We start from the raw sequence: 21,153 nt of genomic DNA, 5'->3' as shown, positions 1-21,153 counted from the left end.
AAAGGTGTTAACTCAAAGACTAACATTTATGCAAGTTCTTTAGACATTTCAAATACTAACTATGATTCACTATGGTTTTCTTTGCATATTGAGACTTTAAAATCAAATATGATTTCAAATAAAAGTCAAAGTAGAATATGGATTTATATGTATTCACTAGAAATTTCTCATTCCCTTTTAGTACTTTTCCAATTAGTAAAAGTCTGTCTTTTCTGATTCGTTTTAGCTTCCTTACCTTTTGTCTTTACTATAAGAGGTTTTAATATTTTCAGTTGGTCACACCTATGCCATTTTTTATCATACACCATTTTTGAGACAAGGTTTCTCATTGGCTTGGGATTTTCCAAATAGGCCAACCTGGCTGGTGAGCAAGCCCCCAGGATCTGCCTGTCTCCTCCACTCCACTGCTGAGATTGCAAACATGCAACACCATGCCTGCCTTCATATGTGGGTGCTGGAGATTGAACTCAGGTCCTCATTCTTGCTTGTGAGGACGAAACTCATCAAAAATAGTTTAAATGCTTGATTAAACTTTGAAAACTCTAACTGGATTAAAAATTTAATAAAATACAACTACTAATTAAAAATGCAAAAATGATACTGATTAAATATTTTTTTTTAATGGCTAGATTGATGTGTTCAAGTTGAAGTTTAAGATACTCTTTAAAAAACCATTTTCCCATGGAAATAATCATGCTCAATTATTTATTAGGGGGTCAGCATAAACTTCCCAGACAGAGTAGTTCTAATCTTGGTCCAAAGTCAGGGCAGTAATTCTGAGGTGGGAGGAAGTTAAGAAGTAGAACACTGTAATGGTAGCATGAGCATCTGTAATCCCAGCATGCCTACAGTGAGAAGGAAGGAAGGCAGGAAAGGCCAACAAAAGCTCATAGGCCAGCTAGCCTGGCAAGCACGGTGTTAAACAAGAGACCCTTCCTTGAACAAGGTGTGAAATGACAACTGACACCTTAAGTTGTCTTCTGCTCCCACACACATACCATGGTACACATATGCCTACACACACACACACACACACACACCAAAAAGAAACGTATATTAAACAAAGCAAGCCGATTATTTAATCTGAAAAATAACTGTAACCCAGTGTTTAAGAGGTAGGCTTCCCGAGCTGCTGAGTTTTTAATGTGTGGTGACAGGGCATATTTCTACATGGCAGCAAGTTTGTCACTGAGGCAGTGTGTACTGGGATCAATGCAGACTGTCACTAGAACATCTGCTAGAAAGAGCCTGACAGGAAGGTGCTCAGAAATACCTGCCAAGTTGTTTGACTTTTAAGACCTCAAGACTTGGGATTTTAATATTTCAAAATTGTGGCTAATCATACTTTACATTTTAGGGGATTTGGCCTTTCAGGATTTCAACATTTGAGATCATGGCATCTAGAATTCCATTCTTCAGGATTATGAATGGGATTGGACTTTTCCATCTCAATTTTTGTTTGTCAGGAAAGACAGCCTAGGACAAGAAACAATTTTAGGTGAATTTGAAGAAGTATACTTACTTAGATAACGGAAGTAAAAAGAAGGAGAGGAAGTAGAGAAGTATGTAGTGAATGGCAAATAGTACAGCTGAGTATTTGGCAAGGTTGGGGAAGTTTTAGGATGGCTGACACATGAAGTATGAAGAAGCCAGTGATGAAAGGTTTGCTATAGTTTAGAATACTAAAGGCATCAAGAGTCACATTTCAGAGCTTAGAATTTTTTTTACCTGAACATTTTTGTTTCAAATATTTTGTCTACCATCAATTTTTTTTATCAGATATGTACATACTCAGTGTGTAAACAGCACATGTTGGTACCATCATTAGCCTCCTCCCTGTCCTTCCCCCTCTGAAGGGACCCTCCTCGTCATGAATGCCAGATATCCCCATGGGGATTGTGGGTCGTGCTTTGTGGGGTTAGCCATCAGTTATGGGGAGGAGGCAATGTCTCTGTGCATAATGTCCCAACTTGTGGCTCTAGCATTCTTTCTACCCCCCTCTTCCACTAATTTCCCTGAGCCATGTTTGGTTCGTTTTAGGTTGACTTCAGTGATGAAGTCTTAGGAGCGCCTCTGTGTCTCTGGATCTCTGGTTTGGTAGGAGGTGAGTGTTCTCTGTGTCTATCTTCTTCACTCTTGTGCTGATACCAGGTTCTTTTCTGTGAATAACCAAAACTTGTATTTCAGAAGTATTCTCTGATCTTATTTTATGAAAATTTCAAAGTACAAACATTAGTTGACCATAAACCTACTACTACTGTTACATGGAAGTAGAAGTAAGAGAGTCTAGGATTTAGTGACTGTATTAATTAAGGTGCAGGCAAACATATTGTACCAAAGAAGTAAGAAGTACAGACATATATGTATGAATATATCAATACAAAAGATTACATATGTAGTGTGTATGTGTGTGATTAAAGTTTCTCCTTAATAATCCAGAAATAGATGAGTGATCCTGCATTAATACTTTTTCATTTATATATCCTCCTTTTTGTAGTTAGATGTAGTTACTATAGTTTTTATTGCTTCTCAACTAAAAGAAACAAGAAAAGGAATGTGAAAATAGAGTTGTGTCTATTTGAGAGGCAAGATTTGGGAATAACATAACTGGAATTCAGCTCATGTTGTCTGTTACTTCAAAAGCCAATGAGCAGAGACAGGAATTGAATCTTAAAAGTGTGTTTATTCAGAGAGCTGCCAATCTAAGAAGACAGATGGTTAACATTCTACAAAACTATTTTGTACCTCATCTCTAACCAATGAGCTTAAGAGGGATGAGAAGGGATAGAAATGCAGTCAACAATTCTGGAACACAGACAGTCTCATCAGGTGTCCCCCGCATTTTGGATGACTTGTGATTTTTCTCTCATCATCTCTTGCATGCATCCTCATTTTGTGTATGGTTTGGCTCCACACTTGAAACCCTGAATAAAGTTAGTTTCTGTTGATATCAAACTTGTATTTCTTCAGAGGCATCTGGACTGGGGTAGGGAGTAGCTCTGAACAAACTGACTATTAATAATGTGTAGTGCTAAGTTATTAATGACATATACACATACCTTCCCTTTTTAAAAGATGGAGTACAAATGTGGTTTTGTAATACACCATATGAAAGTGTCCTCTGTCCTGTGTCACATGTGTCACTTTTACCCATATCCTTTTAGTCAGTACTTAGTGACAGAGAGAAATAATCTAGAATTGCATAATCATGTACTGTTCTGTAGCAGAAATTGAGTGGTTAAATATTGGATAACTACTGGGAGAATACCCTCAAAACTGATATAGGGTATAGACTGTGGCAGGCAGAACTCTAGTGTGGGCAGTTGGGTGGCTGCTGGTGCATTCCCTATGCTGTGATAGAAGACCTGTTGAGACATGGAGATGTCTTCTAGCTTATAGTCTGGGAATCTGGATTTGAGATCATCAGTGAGATAGTAGCAGGAAAGAAGCCCAAGAATAGCCCCATGTCTAGATGGATGCAGACACCAAGGAGGGATTCCCCGCAAGGTACAGGAGAAAGGCAAAATAAAAAAAGACCCCATGAAAGAGGAGCAGCTACAGTGCAAAACAGGCCTCTATGAAACTGTAAGCTGAGTAAGCCTTTGAGTGGGCTCATGCATCCAAATGACATAAATGAGAAATTACAACCATTTCTAAATGTAGGCCCAGCTCACACCAAACAAGCAAAATGCCATGGCGAAAGAACCATATATAAACAAGAACTATCGGATGGAGAAATAGCTTAGTGGTTAAGCACTTGCCTGTGAAGCCTAAGGACCCCGGTTCGAGGCTCAATTCCCCAGGACCCACGTTAGCCAGATGCACAAGGGGTCGCACACATCTGGAGTTCATTTGCAGATGCACTAGCACATTCATTCTCTCTCTCTCTCTGCCTCTTTCTCTCTCTGTCTGTCAGTCTCAAATAAATAAATAAAAATGAATAACATATTGGGCTGGAGAGATGGTTTAGCGGTTAAGCGCTTGCCTGTGAAGCCTAAGGACCCTGGTTCGAGGCTTGGTTCCCCAGGTTCCACGTTAGCCAGATGCACAAGGAGGCGTACGCATCTGGAGTTCGTTTGCAGAGGCTGGAAGCCCTGGCGCGCCCATTCTCTCTCTCTCCCTCTGTCTTTCTCTCTGTGTCTGTCGCTCTCAAATAAATAAATAAATAAATAAATAATTAAAAAAACAAATAACATATTAAAAATAATAATTATTAAAAAAACAAAAAAAAAATAAACAAGAACTATCTCTTAAACTCATGAGGTATCACTGAGTAGCAACAAAAGTCAAGTGTGGTCTTTTTTTTTTTTTTTGTAATTTTCGCCAAGATCACCTTTATTACTGAAAGACTAATGAAAATGGAACAGATTGTGGAAAACAGGGTGGAAAGAATGCCCCAGAACAGTGAAGTGGCACTGGCTCATAGCCTTAACTCTATTCAGAGTCTCATCATCACCCTTGGTTTATTCAGTATCATAGTGTTTAAACTATACAGTGTTTGGCTTTGCTTATTTCAACATTATTAGTTAATGTCCTTTAAAGAGTCATGACCATGCCCTAAGCTCTTATCCTCGGATCAGTTCCTTTCAGAAACATTAAATGTAGTCTTGTCATCCTGAACTTCTCCTAACCCTGTGTGTATAACCCTGCTCTCCTAGCTCTATAGTTACTTACATGGAGTAATCCATTTATTTGTGCTGTTGAACTTCGGGTCCTTTCCAGTACTTCTCTGTATACTTCTTGTCACTTCCTGGGTTGAATAGCTAATTTGTCTTATTCTTGCTTGGTTGTTTGTAAAGCTTGGTCATTGCCTAAGAGCTGAGCTCTGTTGTGTAGTTTGATGTGCAGTGCCATCTGTAATTTCTTGATATTTTGCCTTAAACTTTTTTAAAAAACCACTGTTAGAAACAAAAAATTTGTTTTCAACTTTTCCATTAATTTCTTGGGTATCACACAGTGTCTCATGTTCCACAAGCTGACACTGGTCTCAGATGTGACAGATCTTTTATATGCATGTAAAACCCACGTGAATCAACAAATCAATAAAGACTGTGCAATGTACAAGATCATATCTCATATATCACTGTTTTCCAGTGCCTGGTAAATGGTGTGGGTTGGGGGTTGCGGATAGTAAGGAAGGTTTTGGTTTGGGTCTATTTTTCCACATGGGGCAGGGAATCTCAGGAAGTTTGACACATGTTTTTTCACCCACCCAATGAGGCAAATAAATGAATTGGCTGGAGGTTGTATCTTGGGCTAGTGACATTGTGAATTTTGCCATCGACTGGTAAACGGCTGTTATGTCCTCATCAGAACAATTCTGTGATGTGAATCTAGCCTCTGACTCTGACCACTGGGAAAGAATCACATCACTCATTGCTGTCAGTATTTCACTGTATTAGCTTAAACATGAAATGAAGGACCATTACTCCTATATCCTCTTTTTATGATTTCTGGATATTTATACCCATTTTTTTGTTGTTGTGTATTTATTTATTTATTTGAGAGCAACAGACAGAGAGAGAAAGAGGCAGACAGAGAGAGAATGGGCGCGCCAGGGCCTCCAGCCACTGCAAAGAATTCCAGACGCGTGCGCCCCCTTGTGCCTCTGGCTAACATGGGTCCTGGGGAGTTGAGCCTCGAACCGGGGTCCTTAGGCTTCACAGGCATGCACTTAACTGCTAAGCCATCTCTCCAGCCCTATACACATTTTTGTTTGAAGCTTTATTTCCCTTCATTCCCACCTATCTCCAAGGCAGGATGGGTAGTTGTTAGAAGCGGGTGGCTTTCTATTGGTAATGTGGAGAAGGTCCACTAGGATCTCTTTTGGTGGACAAATGGGCAAATTGTTCTCTCAGCATTTCAGCTATCAATTTCTACATAAAGCCATCTCAAAACTTATTGCCTAAAAGGTCTCTGAACAGGAAGAATATGTTAGAAAGAGTGGACTAAGAGAGGAGATAAAGTCTTCAAGGGAAAAGAGTGACCAGGGAATCTAAAATTAAAATAATAATAATAAAAAAAGAATTCAACTTTCCCAGTTATATCTTAGTCCATCCATCACTTTCAAGATGAGAGTTCTCTCTGTAAAAGTCACACACCTTTTGCTTCTATTTTCATATGTGTCCTCCTTTCAGTGAGGTAGATCTCATGTAGGTGATAACCAGAGGCCAAAGTCATCAAATTCATCTAATTTTTCTCTCTCTTTATTTATATCACCTCAACTAATATATATGTTTGAGGGGTGTTACTGATCATCATAACCTAGATTAGATTAGGCACATTGTGGTACAGTCCAAGTTATTTTAAAAGGACTGTAAATCCCCCCCCCAAAAAAATGTGCATTAAAACACATTATATCTTATTCACCAGAGTTGGACAAGATAGCTGAAATAGGAGCCCAATACTACATTAAAGGAGCAAGAAGTTAAAACTTCTTCATAGCTCTTTCCTGAGAAGAGTTACTTCTTTGGCCAAGCCAATTGGAAGTCTAAGGTACCTGGATCCCACAGAGACTATAGCATGGTTACTATGCAACACTCTGAACATGAGACTTAGAATCCTCTCCAAATATGACCACAGGAGTTTGGATGACTGCGAGAAGTGGCTCACTCGCATCCAGTTAATTTGGAATGATGGTTTATGGAAACTGCATGGACTCTGGAACTGTTCATTCTAGAGTATCAGGGCCATTGTGAGGTGTGGGATACTGGCACTTACGTCCATGGAAGTGGATAGGATTGGGGAGCTCTAATTTCTAAAATTCTAATTTCTCTTCAATTTTCTGAAGAACTGATTTGCAAGAGAGACTAAAGGATGTTTTGGATATACCAGTATTGTTCAAGAGCAGCTGTATAGTGCTTGTGCTCAGGATAGAACTTTTCCACAGCTACTCAGCCCAGCTGCAGGGGTAGAACTGGAAAATCCAGATTATTATTGATTTTGCAATGGTCCAGTCCGTCCTTGATATGCCTTATAGTGATGGGGATGTTTACTCTGTGCCATTATATGTTAAAAGTATGTAACTTGTTTAATTTTACAGACACAATTAAGAGACAGTCTTAAATCTCAGATTAGATTTGGGGCTTTTGAATAATCTTAAATTGGTAAAGATTGGGACCCTTGATGTTGGACTAAATGCAATTTACAATGTAAGATGCTCATGAGACTATTAGGGGTCAGGAGTGGAATGTGGTAGCAGGTGTTTTGTTAAAGCTTAAAACTTGGATTTCCAGCCACCTGCCTAGAAGTGGTATCACTTGGGGTGCCTCCTGGGGTTCATCCTTCAGGTGTATTTGGGTATGGATCTGACTCCCAGCAACACGATACGCAGAGCCCTGCCGCTTGCTGCCAGTTTCTTGCTGTTTGGTGTCCATTTGTGCTTGTTGCTTTCAGAGTTTGCTTGCTGCAGTTTTTTTTCTCTATTTGAATGTATGGAAGCAGCTTCCTATACCACTGATGGAACTTCCCCCTGGAATTGTAGACTTAAAAATATATCCCTTTCCCCCATTAAACTGTACCTGTTTGGGATTTCATTCCAGTAATGTGGGGCTGACTATAGCACTTGGGAAGAGAAAATAATTTACACACTTGTGGTATAGAATAATGAAAATTGTTTACTAGTAAAACATGGAAAGCTGGGTTGAAATTTAAAGAAATTTGATTTTGAGTTTATATGGGAACAATCTTTCAATCTTTCTGACAGTAGAAACCATTAGTATATATGTGACCAAGGATGATCTAAAAGAGTGGAGAGCTATAACACTCCTGAGGAATGTTGGTCAGTAGATGGATGATGGTGTAGTTTATGCCTCAATTTATGATTAGATTTGATGGTTGTGAAGTTCCTTTTATACTCTGGTAGTTCATACTTATATGGTATTTGAACCAATTATTTTAGATTGTCTTCTGCAAATTTGGGAAAAAATATAACAAACTAGAAATTTCTTAGCATAATTTTGTTTTTTTGTAGGCAAGCCCAATAGACTGGCCTTTTTATAATGTGAGAGAGTGAGAGAGAGAGAGAGAGAGAACTGGCATGCTTGGGCCTTCATACACTGTAACCGAACTCCAGGTACGTATGCCACCTAGTCTGCATGTATGACTTCTGGGCTTGCATCATCTTGTGTGTCTGGATTATGAGGGGCTTGGAGAATTGAACATGAGTTCTTAGGCTTAGCAGGCAAGCGCCTTAACCACTAAGCATTCTCTCCAGCCCTAGTGTTTTTATTACCACTATTAGTAATAGTGGTACATTTTACAAATATAAATGGCTCCAATACTGAAGACTCTTCCAGATACTTTGATTCTTTTAATTAAAGTTTATTCCAAGCCATTTATGACAAAATCCTCCACATTTGAAGTGTCTTTGATGTTAGAATCATGTATGTGATTCATATTAAGATCATTTTAGGATAATGTGGCTAATACTTCCTAAGTTCAATTTGTCATTGATCTTCCTTTCTTCCTTCTCAGTGGCAGGGATTTAACCAAGGGCCCCATGTGTGCTAGACAAGTGCTCTATCAGTAAGTTGTATCCCCAGTCTTCTTTATTACTTTTTTTATGAGACAAGATCTCACTGAGTTTTCCAGGCTGGCCTTGAGCTTTCAGTCCTTATGCTTCAGGCTCCCAGTTGGCTGGGATCACAGGTCTGTGTCACCAGGCCTGGCTGTGCTCATGCTGACAACACATCCATGGCAGCCAAATCCACCGTGTAGCATTAATTGTAAGCCTTTTCTTTGCTGTGTTCTGGTTTGGAGTAACCACATTTTCATTAAGTATTCTTCCCCTTTCATGATTCTTCCTGAAACAATCTAATTCCACACTGCCTATCAGAATCCTCCTTTCTCAAGGATGCTATCATAGCTTTAAATCTCAGACCGATAGTTCACCTCCTCTGAGAGAAGGATTTTCTTCCAGCTAGTTTCCTAAGAGCACTTTTGACATCCTTGTTCCTCAGGCTATAAATAATGGGGTTCAGCATTGGATTCACCACTATATAGAACACAGATGCAATCTTATCCTATGCCTTTTTGGTCTTGGAGTTTGGCTGCATGTAGTTAAAGATTGCAGACCCATAGAAGAGGACAACAACAATGAGATGAGACCCACAGGTGGAGAAGACCTTGAGCCTCCCCTCTCCAGACTGCATCTGGATCACGGTGGAGATGATATTCCAGTAGGAGATGAGGACGAGGGAGACAGGTGCCAGCAGGATCACCACGCCCATTGCAAAGATGGCCATTTCTGTGCTGTAAGTGTCTACTGAAGCCACTTTCAAAAGGGCAGGAAGTTCACAAAAGTAGTGACTGACTACAATCTGCCCCCTGTAGGGAAGACTGAAGGCAACTGACATATCTACCAGAGCCACTAAGGCCCCACTGGCCCAGGACCCTAAGGCCAACTGGAGACATACTTGTTGGGTCATGATGGTGGAGTAGTGCAGAGGCTTACACACAGCCATGTACCGGTCATAGGACATCACCGCCAGCAGTGCACACTCTGAACACCCCATCAACAGGGAGACAGTTACCTGCATCACACATCCTAGAAAAGAAATAGTTTTCCTTTGTGCCAAGAAGTGGAACAACGCTTGAGGGACAACACTTGTAGAGAGGCAGAGATCTGTGAAAGAGAGATTTCTAAGGAAAAAGTACATGGGGGTATGAAGTCGGGAGTCCGCGAAGGTGAGGATGATGATGAGCAGGTTTCCAAGTATCGTCAGAAGATAAATGACGAGAAAAACAAGAAACAGAAGGATTTGAGTCCGTGTGTCCTGTGAAAGACCAAGTAACAAAAACTCCTCTACAGAGGTTTCGTTTTCTGGTCCCATTGGGAGTTATGCTTGTTTACCTGTTTGCCACAAACAAAGAGAACTCAGCATGGTTTGATGATGACATTAAGTCCTCTAGAAGGGAAATGTCATGTCAAAACTGACATCTAGTTTAATATTCCTAGGTTTAAAATGTTTCTATCTAATTTGTCCTAGTTGACAATAATCTGATTTTTTTGTTCTGATTATTTGGTTATACTTTGCATAAACCTCATAATTTTCAAAGTTTTCCTGTTTGTTTTAAGGCAGGGTCTCAGTCTAGCCCAGGCTGACCTGGAACTCACTCTGTAGTCCCAGGCTGGCCTCAAACTCACAAAAATCCTCCTACCTCTGCCTCCCGAGTGCTGGCACTAAAAGGTGTGTGCCACCATGCCTGGCTAAATGTTCTTTTTTATTTTTGGCCCCATCTTTTAATAGATAAAAAATGATATACTTTAAAGTCTCCTTGATTAGTTGTGATATGACATGGATTTTCCTAACTGGTCATATACATGGAGTTAGGAAATGACCATGTGTATGTACCAAGACTGTTGCCATGCAGGAATTGCACCTGCAACTGTTCAAAATAGTACATACAATATAATACCATACACTCTCAGAACATGAAATAAATTTCAGGTATCAAACTTAATTTGAACTCCTGAAAAACAACAATTTTTCCTAGGTTAAAATTTAAATTCATAGCATATCACAAAGACTACCCTATTAGTATTAAAGAAAAATATCAAAAATTTAAAAATGTCAAAAATGAAAATTTTCATGATATCTAGACTGGAAAAGACTTGAAACCACGAAGAAATAAAAATATAAACTGAGTTTATGATATAAATTGAAAGATGTTATTAGGATTCTCTAGAGGAACAGAACCAACACAATGAATTTATCTTATAGAAGGGATTTGTTGGATTGGCTTACAGGATACAAGCTGGGCAGTTCAACAATAGTTGTCTGAAGGCTTCAGTGTTGAGGAACATGGTAGCTGCTCAGTCCACACAGCTAGAGGCTGAAGCAATCCTAATCTGGCACTGAAGGCCTGGAGGATTCTGGGGAATCCACTAGTCTTCAGTCCTCGTTGAAAGGCTTATGAAACTCAGTTCCAATGTCCAGGAAAGATAGTCAAAACAGGGCAGAGGCACACATGAGTGAAGAGTGAGAGCTGCCAGATCTAAAGCACATACCAGGGAGCAGCGTGGGCAGCAAAGGGAAAATGAGCTGTGTCCTCTCAGAGCTTCTTTGTATGTAAGTGCATCACAAGAGGTTCACTCACACTGAAGTAAGGGCTTCTGTCCCCAGTTAATCTTGGGAACACCCTCACAGACCCACAGAGGCATGCCTAATACTTGATTTCTAAGTGGATCAACTTGATGACACAACCATCACAAGTCCACCCCTTGTGAACTTGACACCAAGTCATATCTGTTTTGTCATGTTTAATTCCAAAATGACAACAATAACAAGGCTCATAAATCTGCCTAACATGATGTAACTATCCCATGTACAACTGGAAACACATGAACATCCTACCCCAAACAACTTGTCAAAAGCATTTGAGGAATGTTTACTGCCTAATATCCAATAATTTAAATATAAATTTAACAACACTTAGCTACTAATATTATCTCAGTGAACATTAATTACATAGTAGAAAAATAGAGGAAAACAAAAGTATCTTAATATTTGAGCATATATACACAAAACTCAACAAAATAGGGCAAAAAGACTTGTGGCAATTCTGATCCTCATTTCTGTAACTGGTCTAGTGGCCTTCAGCTGGTATTTAACTATTTTCTTCTACTACCTATTGTATATTTCCTCCATGTACAGCAAGCAACTCAGCACATTTTGTTTCTTGACTTGGAGGGGTGACTCAACCTTCATTCCTGAATTGTCTGGGCCATTTATCACCCTGTCTTGATTGATAGTTGTTGGTGCCCATTGACCTTGATGACAGGACGTGGTAATACTAAGAGGGGCCCCAAAGTGTCTCCTGCACCCCAGACATATTCTTCCTTCTCTCTGTTGTAGAGGAGCAGTAGTCCTGTTTCACTTTTCCTTATTAATAACATGATAGATGCTACTAATCTTGCCTGGTAGATAAGGAAACAGGCATAGAGCTGTAGAGGTTGTTTATAAAATCCCACAATAAATGGCAAAATTTATTAGCTGTAGAATAAGTATTCAATGAAAAAGACATACTTGTAAATATGAGTAGGTACAAGCACTAATTTTTCCAAATGTTTATGTGTTAATCTGGCTCTCAATAGCACAAGGTAGAGAGAAATCTGCATTTTACTAGTCCTTCCCTATAAGAAAGGGAATGGTTATAAAAGTCTAGGCTGTTGATTGTTTTCTAGTGTGGAAAGTTACTGTGCTATTTTTTGGAAACGACCTTTTTATAATTACTATTTTTAGCATGTAGCATAATGGTTTTCATTATAATGTTTTCATACATATATATCATTGTGATTTAAAGTGGTAAGAATGTTTCTATTTCCTTTTCTTTGTGGGACTGGACAGGTGAGTTGAATTAAATCCCTTAGTCAACTTACTTGTCCTTTTTCCTCAATCTTGAACTATGACCAGGTATACTAGTCACCACTTTGTGGATAATCACCAGGAATCACTTTGGTAATAGAATGACATAATGTAGATTTAAACTATAAGAGATGTAAAGGTTTCCAAATGACATTTTGCTAGGCAAAGTTCTTTAAGTCTGGGTTATCATAATAGCTCTAAACTTGAAGAGCATTGATGAAAAGCTGAACAAAGAAGAAATAATGCCTCATTTTTATTATTTATCATTTATTTAAAACACAGAATTCTAAGGGTGAATGACCAAAACTGAAGTAGTAGGAGATGCTGAGTCTCCTAGTCCTAACATCATCTAATATCATAAAGCATTATCCTGATTCCTAAATCTGCTTCTAGAACTCCATTATAAAACATATTTTACTAATTTATTTGCAAAAACCAAGAGAAAGAAGAGATAGAGGGAAAGAGGAGAGAGAGAGAGAGAGAGAATGGGTACATTAGGGCCTCCAGCCACTGCAAATGAACTCCAAATGCATGTGTTACTTTGTGCATCTAGCTTTATGTGGATACTGGGAAACTGACCCTGGGTTGTTGGGCTTTGCAGGCAAACACCTTAACTAGTGATACATCTTTCCAGCCCCAAATATATTTTAAAATCAGTGAAAAATGCTTAAAAGATAAATATGCATATTGGATTATATAATAAAAAAATGAGAGTCGAAGAGATGACTCAGCTGTTAAGGGTGCATGTTTGCAAGATTTGACAGCCTAGGTTTGATTCCCAGTGCCTATGTAAAGTCAGATACACAGAATGGCACATGCATCTGCAGTGTCAGGAGGCTCTGGCACATCCAGTTATTCTCTCTCTGTCTCTCTTTGATTGCAAATAAATTAAATATTTTAATAAAAATAAAAATTATATAAATAGCACATATTAGAGGATTAACTATGAAATACAAGTTGTATTAAATTATGAAATACTGTGCAGTATTTAAGTTAGAGAAATAATTTCCTGAAAAGGAAAGTTCTTTTTATGCTACATTAATAGAAAAATATAGGACTCAAAAGTTCATATCTAGTATTTACTTGAAAGCAAGTAAATGGAACTACAATAGCAAAAAGAATGCTATGAGAATACTAATAATAGAAGAACCCTAATTGGCAAAATTAATGAAAAATTCTAGCCAAAGAACCACTTCTGTTCACACCTTTATCATTCTAACTCCACAGAAAATAAGTTCTCTGATCTCAGGAACATATCATTGTTAGCATCAATGTAATGCCTGTTTTTTCACTTTTTTCCCTTTTCTGGTTGTCTAGGTGTTATCTCAGCATTACTGTTTCCTGTGTATCCTACACATAATAATCATTACCATCATTAATAACTTGAGTGGCAGTCACCTCCTACTGGGACTTACTAAAGCAATATTTCTATTGTTTAGGGACTAAAGCTAACCTATATTTTCAATATGCACAGAAAAAAATGGAAGAAAACATCCAAGATTCTGAGCATTAGTGCTGGATACTGGGATTATAGGTATACTAAAATTTTCTTCTTAATATTTTAACACTTGAAAGGGCCATAATTATCAACATAGGGAAAATGTAAAAATTTGAAAGCCTAAGCAGCTCTTATTTGAGGATACTCTAAACCAAAGTCACTGCTTAGCTTCTGATTTCACTTAAGTAACTTGGGAAAGGACAAGCCCTCAACTAAAAGAAATTAAAATTCCATAATGTTTAGAATACCAACTCAGAAGATAATGCCATATAGTAATGAAATAAGCAAAATGTGTCCTGAAATCAGGCTAGTTTTATGCCTGGGCACACAGCCAGGACTGAAGTGCCCAGAGGTGGAGTTCAAGTGGAGCATAATGACCTGGCTAAGCTCCAGAGTCCGATTCATAATTGGTAGTGAAACCATGGAGGTAAGTACCACAGATGGGGAGGGTGCAGAGGGAGGCTCCAGGGCTTCATACAAGCCTTGGTCAGATGTTAAGTCCTCCATACGTAGGTTAAGAATCCTAAGCCAACAGCAATATTTGGGGCCACATAGGAGGCTACAAGGTTTTGGAATTTCAACCAACTGGTATCAAGAACTGTCACTGAAGACTACTAGTGATGAATTGATGTGGAGAGACAGATTTGAATAATACACTGTCATGAGTTGCTATGCATATTATAACATTCAGAGTAGCCATTAGAATAAAGGACAAGAATGAGAGTGAAAATCAAATAAAATTGTCAATTAAGAAGGCAACAAAGAGACTGAAAAGAGCACAGAACAAGTGGAAAAACTGAAGCAAATAATAGGACAAAACAAACCCTATTCTGTGTTTATTACATGGAAAGTAAATGAGCATTCTAATTTTAGTTAAAAGCAGAGATTTTTCAGTTTGAATGAAGAAGAGAGATCACATAATACTTTGTATATCATAAGTGCATTTTAAATATAAAAAGTAGAGTAAAAGTAAAATAGTGCAAAAAATATTCCAGGAAAACTAGTCATAAGAAAACTGGAATGATTATAGCATATCAGACAAAACTAAACTTCATAGTGAATATTACCACAAATAAGGAGGTACATCTCAGAATGACATCATTATTTACAAGCCCAAACTGTACTTAATATGATTTTACTGAATAATGGAATCTCAAAATATACAAAGAAAAACTGATAGACTTGAGAGAATAATTAGAAATTCACTTATGTAAAAAGTTCAATGTAGTGGTGCACACCTTTAATCCCAGCATTCTGGAGGCAGAGGTAGGAGGAGCTCTGTAAGTTCAAGGCCAGCCTGAAACTGCAGAGTAAGATTCAGGTCACTCTGGGCTAGAGTGAGACCCGAGCCCAAAAAGAAACATACAAATAAAAAAGTTCAACACTTCTGATGAGGGAGATTTGAACAATACTAGCAACTCCACTTACTGTATGTTTTATCAAATGATATATTCTTATCAGATGCAAAGAGAATGTTCACCAGGTATTGACTATATATGCCAGGCAATATATCAGATCTCAACAACATGGTATTGAAATCACATAGAGCATATTCTTTGACCAGAGATTACTGAAGTAATCTGGAGCAAAATTATGGATAAGGTGCAATATAATAAAGAACGTAGATTTTAAGGCCAGGTGTGGTGGCGCACACCTTTAATCCCAGCACTCAGGAGGCAGAGGTAGGAGGATCGCCATGAGTTTGAGGCCACCCTGAGACTACATAGTGACGTCCAGGTCAGCCTGAGCTAGCTAGAGTGAGACCCCCACCTTGAAAAAAAATGAATGTAGACTTTATACATCATTAATGCTCATGTACATAGTTGTACATGGGCAAATGTACTTTAATATTCCAAACAGGCAAGGAGAATAATGAATTAGAGGGAGTGAAATCAAGTGGAATAAAGTATAATTTATATTCCAGGGAAGGTCAGGGATATTTTTCCCTTCACTCTCAGAAGATTTCATATAACTGTCAACTTTTCTAAGTAAATCAACAGTGGTATCTCTGTCCATTGTTGGAGAGAAAATGAGGAACAGAAAAAAGAGGAAAGAAAATAGAGGGAAGAGAATAGAAGTTGTGAGAAATGAAAGGGAATCTGAGCATAGACAACAGAAACCCGGATACTTGGAGAAAAAAACAGCAGAAAGAGAAGGTATTCTCTTTCTAGTAAGAAGAGACCTGAAAACCTGGATATTTGTCCTACACTGAAATGACACACGATAAATACTTTTGTCTTTTGGGCCTTCATAGCATTGTATCAATGGTGTCTTCCCGCTAGCCTTTCTCTCTCATAAAACTCGCTAAGTCTCTTAGGTTTCCCTCATCTTGCATTTGTCTCATCATCTCTGCTGTCCATCATCATGTCTGCCTGCAGATAGCTTTGTCAAAAGTTATTGTCATGTTGACACATAGTTACATATATAAGACTTTTCCATGCACATATCACAAGCTACATGTATTTATTCAAAATGTCATAAAGTCTCATACAATATACAACGGTTCAAGAAACACACAAAATTTTCATATTCTTTTCTATGGAAACCTGATGGCCACCAAATCTTTCACCATCACAGTCTGGGTTGATACTGAGCCACTCAAAACTGGCCAAGGCTGAGTAATGCAAGAGCCCAGCATGCAGGATATGTATGAAGAAAATGAGTTGAGCTAGTGTGTGGGGTCACTTGAGGGATTGAAGGAAGCTGTGTTGGTTCATTCATATCTACACTCAGAACAATACTTACGTGGGACAATCTCATGATGGAGGTCCTGAAAGTAATAAGCCTCGTGTCCTTTCAGTTCTTCACTTACTCAGTGACCATCCATATAGGGATATGAGTGAAACAATGGAAACTCAAAGGCTGATAACAGAGGGTTGGGGGCGGGGGTGAGAATCAGGCAAAGCTGCTTTTCCCATGAAAGGGAAATAAGAGGATGCAGCCTCAGTGATGCCTCTGGAATCAGCTTCCTCCCCGAAGGAAGAGGGCTGGGTTTGGATTTTCTGGTTGGGATTCTGGAGAAAAGTAGGAGAAAATTTTTGTCTGTGATTCTAGCAAGGAAACAAAAATATTTGGTATGGGTACAAATCACAAGAATCATCTTTTCATATACCACACTTACCCCAATACTCAATGGATTCTACAGAATCCTAAAGGTTGAGGTCCATTAGCAGCCTCCGCTCTCTCACCTTGGAACAGACATGAGACAGAAACAGTGCTGGGATTGTCATCAGTGCCAAGGACCAAGGATCAGTGGGAGAGAGCCTTGAGTAGTCTGCACATCCACACTTGAAGGGCAGCACTGGTTGCAGAGTCATTCCTCCCAAAGCCTGCACTGATCGTGTGGGATTGACTTCATTCTGAATCTTTCTGCTTTACTTCATTTGAAGTTTGAGCTCCAATTCTCCTAGGTGTCACTTCTGAATATTTTCCTTTGAGAAAATGTTTGAAGATGAGGTCCTGAGAGTTACATAAACAGGGCATTCCCTAGAGCTTTGAGAGCCCTGAACTTCATTACTTTTCCATCCTTTCCAACAGTACCCTGGAGCATTTTGTGTTTTATAGGCTAACTCATTCACCGCTTCCAAATCATATCAAACAATGCTCACAATATCAGCAGATATATGCTCAGGGATTTACAAAGTCATGACGATTATTGAGGTGGTTCCAAAGTCCTTTCTGGCTATGTATGCATGTGTGATTTATATTTGCTTATTTATATCCACATCTTATTTTAGTGTCCCAGAGAAATTGGCAGGTTACGAAAGGAGGGATTACAGCTATGCTTAAGAGAAAAAGCAAGAAAACCAGCACTTTATTCTAAGGAAATAGACCTTCAAGCAGAACTAGGAAGGGATACAAAGTTGCATGTAGCAATAGCAGATGGAGGAGAGATGCAGGAAAACCCTCTCTCCTTGGTACTCAGTTGGAGCAGCAAGGTGCCATTTTAAAAGGCTCCTGCTTACTTGACAGGTTGACAGCTCCATACTTTCTCTTAGGAAACTCAGAACAAGTGTCACAGGACTATATATTGGCATCTGCCCTTAGACTGCAGGAAAGAAGTTTTGCAGCAGAACTGTGAGATGTGAACCTTGTTAGAGCCAAATCTGCAAGGGAACATAGACACAGAGTACAAGCAGTACAGCCATCATCGGGAGGACCACACAGACGTGAGGTCAACACTTCAACCAAATTCTCAGAATAGGAACTGCCTAGACCTGTGACTAATGTCTGTGACCCAACCATGCAAAAGAACATCAAGATTTTGACAGGCTTCTGAGAGCCCAGGAAGGAATCTCAAAAGAGGCAACACTGGAGGATTGAAGAGATGGCTCAGCAGAAATGATATTTCCTGTGCAAGTGTAAAGGCTAGAGGGAGTCTTAGAGGGGTCTTAGAGTCTTAGAGGGCATCTAAGTTCAATTCCCCAGTGCCCACCTAAACAGCTGTGTATGTCCTCACAGATCTATACCCCAACTTATTTGCAAAATAGAGAATCACTGGAACTCACAAAAATGTCAAGCTCCATTTCAAGAAAACATGATGAGCAGATGAGTAATGTAGGGAACACCTGATGCTCTCCCTTAGCCTTCAAACACGTGTATGGGGCACACACATCTGCAATACACACATGCATAACATACACATGTAAGTATTCACACATGTGTGCACCTCACACGACACATTCTCAACTGATGTACATACAAAAAAAAAACACTAGAAAAGGAAAGGAAAAATTGTCAAAACTGTAATGAGCAAATGGTATTCTACTCTGAGGGGAGCACTGAAGATTGAGTGTGGTGCCTTTGATATGGTTGATGGACAGAAAATGACACCTCAACCCTACTACAACCTAGTCCCTTGTAAATGTAGCAAAAACTTCCACTGGTTATTTATTTAAAAAAAAATCCAGTGGGGGTGGGGAGGGAGGGAATTACCATGGGATATATTTTATAATCATGGAAAATGTTAATAAAAAATTTTTAAAAAATCCAACCTAATCCAAAATGAGAAGGTTTCAATGCATAAACACAAGAAATGTGAAAAAACAATGTGACATGACTCCTCCCAAATTACTAATTCCATAGTAATTTAGGCCTGCAATGAGAGTAAAACATATGGAACCTTAGATAAAGGATTCAGAAGAATGATTATAATGTTTAATGACATCAAAGCAGACCCAAATAAACTACTGACTTAATTCCAAGAGAAACTAACATCTGAGTGAAGGAAGTCAATATTAGTAAAATGAAATCCAGTAAAGAGAAATACTAAAAATAAAAATATTCAATAAACCAAATAAATAGCTCTGTTGGAAGTCTTACCAATAAAAAGGATTGAGTGGAAGACATAATATCAGAGATTGAAGATAAGGTAGAGGAATTGGGACATTCAGCCAACAACAAAGAATAATAAGAAAATATGAACAGAGCATTTGAAAAATATGGGACATTATGAAAAGACCAAAACTATAAATTACAGGCATAGAAGGAGGATAAAAAGTTCATGCTAACAGCACAGAAAACATTTTCAACAAATTCCTACCAGAAAAATTTCCAAATCCATTGGAAGGGATGCTCATCCAGGTATAGAAGGCACTAAAAGTACAAAATGGACAAGGCCAAAAAAGAATCTATCAATGTCCTATCATAGTCAAAACACTAAAGAATGCACATAGAACAAAAGTATATTGAGAGCTGTGGGGATAGATCAATGATTTAAGGTGCTTGCTTGCAAAACCTGCTGGCATGAGTTTGATTTCCCAGTACCCACATAAAGCCAGATGCACAAAGTGATGCCTGCATCTGGAGTTTGTTTGGACCTGCAAGAAGCCCCAGCACACACATAATCTCTGTCCTTCTCATGAAAATAAATATAATGAAACTATTGTTTTAAAAGTATACTGAAAGCTATGATAATAATAGCAGATTTCTTAATAGAAAATTTAAAAGCCACAAAGGCTATGAATGATTATTTAAAGCTCTGAAAGGTAACAAACTGTCAAAATAGAATAATATATTCAGCAAAACTATCTGTCCTAATTGAAGGAAAAAGAAAAACTTTCATCATAAAAGACTGAAAGAAATCATGGCTACCAAATCAACAATATGGAAGATAATTGAAAGGATACTTCAGACTAAGGAGAAATAAAAAATACATCCATGAGGCCACAGGAAAGAATTAAATGATGCTAGAATAGTGACTAAACAAGTGAAGCACAGTAAATCACCAAACACTACAAAATCAACAAAATTAACACACGTATTTCTATAATGAATTTGAATATTAATTATCTAAATTCTCCAGTCAAAAGACATAGACTGTGTAAATGTGCCGCATCTTCATTATCCACTCATCAGTTGAGGGAATCTAGGCTGATTCCATTTCCTAACTATTTTGAAGAGTGCAACAATGGAGTTCTACTCAGTGGTAAAGAAAAGTGAAGTTCTGAAATTTACAAGAAAATGGATAGATCACGAAAGAATTATACTAAGCAAGGTAATGCAGGCCCAGAAAACCAAACATCACATGTTCTCTCTCAAATGTGGATCCTAGCTACAAATGACTGGATTTCTGTGTGAGTAGGAAGAAAACTCATATATGTAGAAGAACAAATTAATGGGGTAAAAAGGCCTAAATGAAGTCAGGGGAAGAGACTGAGTAAGGAAAGGTAAAGGGAGGGCTAATCAAAATCTAAGAGATATAAATAAATCATATGGAACCCTATTTTTCTGGACAATGGAGCATACAGGAGCCATAGATTGTTACTAGAAAACTTTCGATGCCAGGGATGGGATACCTTCCAGTGAGTTGTTGGCCAGGGAGGTCCCTGATGCCCCAAAACATTACCTAGGTCATTGCCAAGGCCCTTGGTTTCCCACCAGGAATAGATGATAAGACCCTATTGCTGAAGATTCCACACACTTTGTCTGCAAGGTCACTGAGAAACCCTGCTGAGCTGAAAACTTCCTCCATGTTGATCAGCTGACAGAAAGCAGGAAAAAGCCATGCTACATACAGTTCAATGAGAGAGAGAGAGAAATCACTAGTGAAGATAACCAACAATGGACACTGCAAGCCTTATATTTGGACAGCTGATGCGATAGTGGCATGTCCGTAGTGGGGAAACCAACTGCCCTCTAATTTGGAGGCCCACTCCATGGGAGGGAATATATCCCTCATACTGAAAACCTACAACAGGAGAAGTCATGAGCCCTAGGAGTGTAATATCTGCTGCTGTCTGGCTGAAAGTATATACTGTGCTCATCCAACTGCCCAGTAAGCATTTC

At 38.6% G+C, this 21,153-nt stretch overlaps 1 protein-coding gene across 1 annotated transcript; it reads right to left on the bottom strand.

The window, feature by feature from the left end:
- Window positions 1–9,023: 9,023 nt before the first annotated feature.
- LOC101608644 (olfactory receptor 2D3) lies at window positions 9,024–9,833 on the bottom strand. The gene has a single exon (XM_004650908.2). The coding sequence runs from the start codon at window positions 9,831–9,833 to the stop codon at window positions 9,024–9,026; it is 810 nt and encodes a 269-aa protein (XP_004650965.2).
- Between the last annotated feature and the right edge of the window lie 11,320 nt (window positions 9,834–21,153).

This window comes from Jaculus jaculus, chromosome 3, assembly GCF_020740685.1.
Source record: "Jaculus jaculus isolate mJacJac1 chromosome 3, mJacJac1.mat.Y.cur, whole genome shotgun sequence".
NCBI lineage: Eukaryota > Metazoa > Chordata > Mammalia > Rodentia > Dipodidae > Jaculus > Jaculus jaculus.
The sequence above is the reverse complement of the archived record's forward strand: the minus strand, read 5'-3'. Positions and strand labels throughout refer to the sequence as shown.

Excerpts from the sequence above, each read along its gene's own strand:
- LOC101608644 (XM_004650908.2), bottom strand. The coding sequence starts at position 9,833 with ATGGGACCAGAAAACGAAACCTCTGTAGAGGAGTTTTTGTTACTTGGT.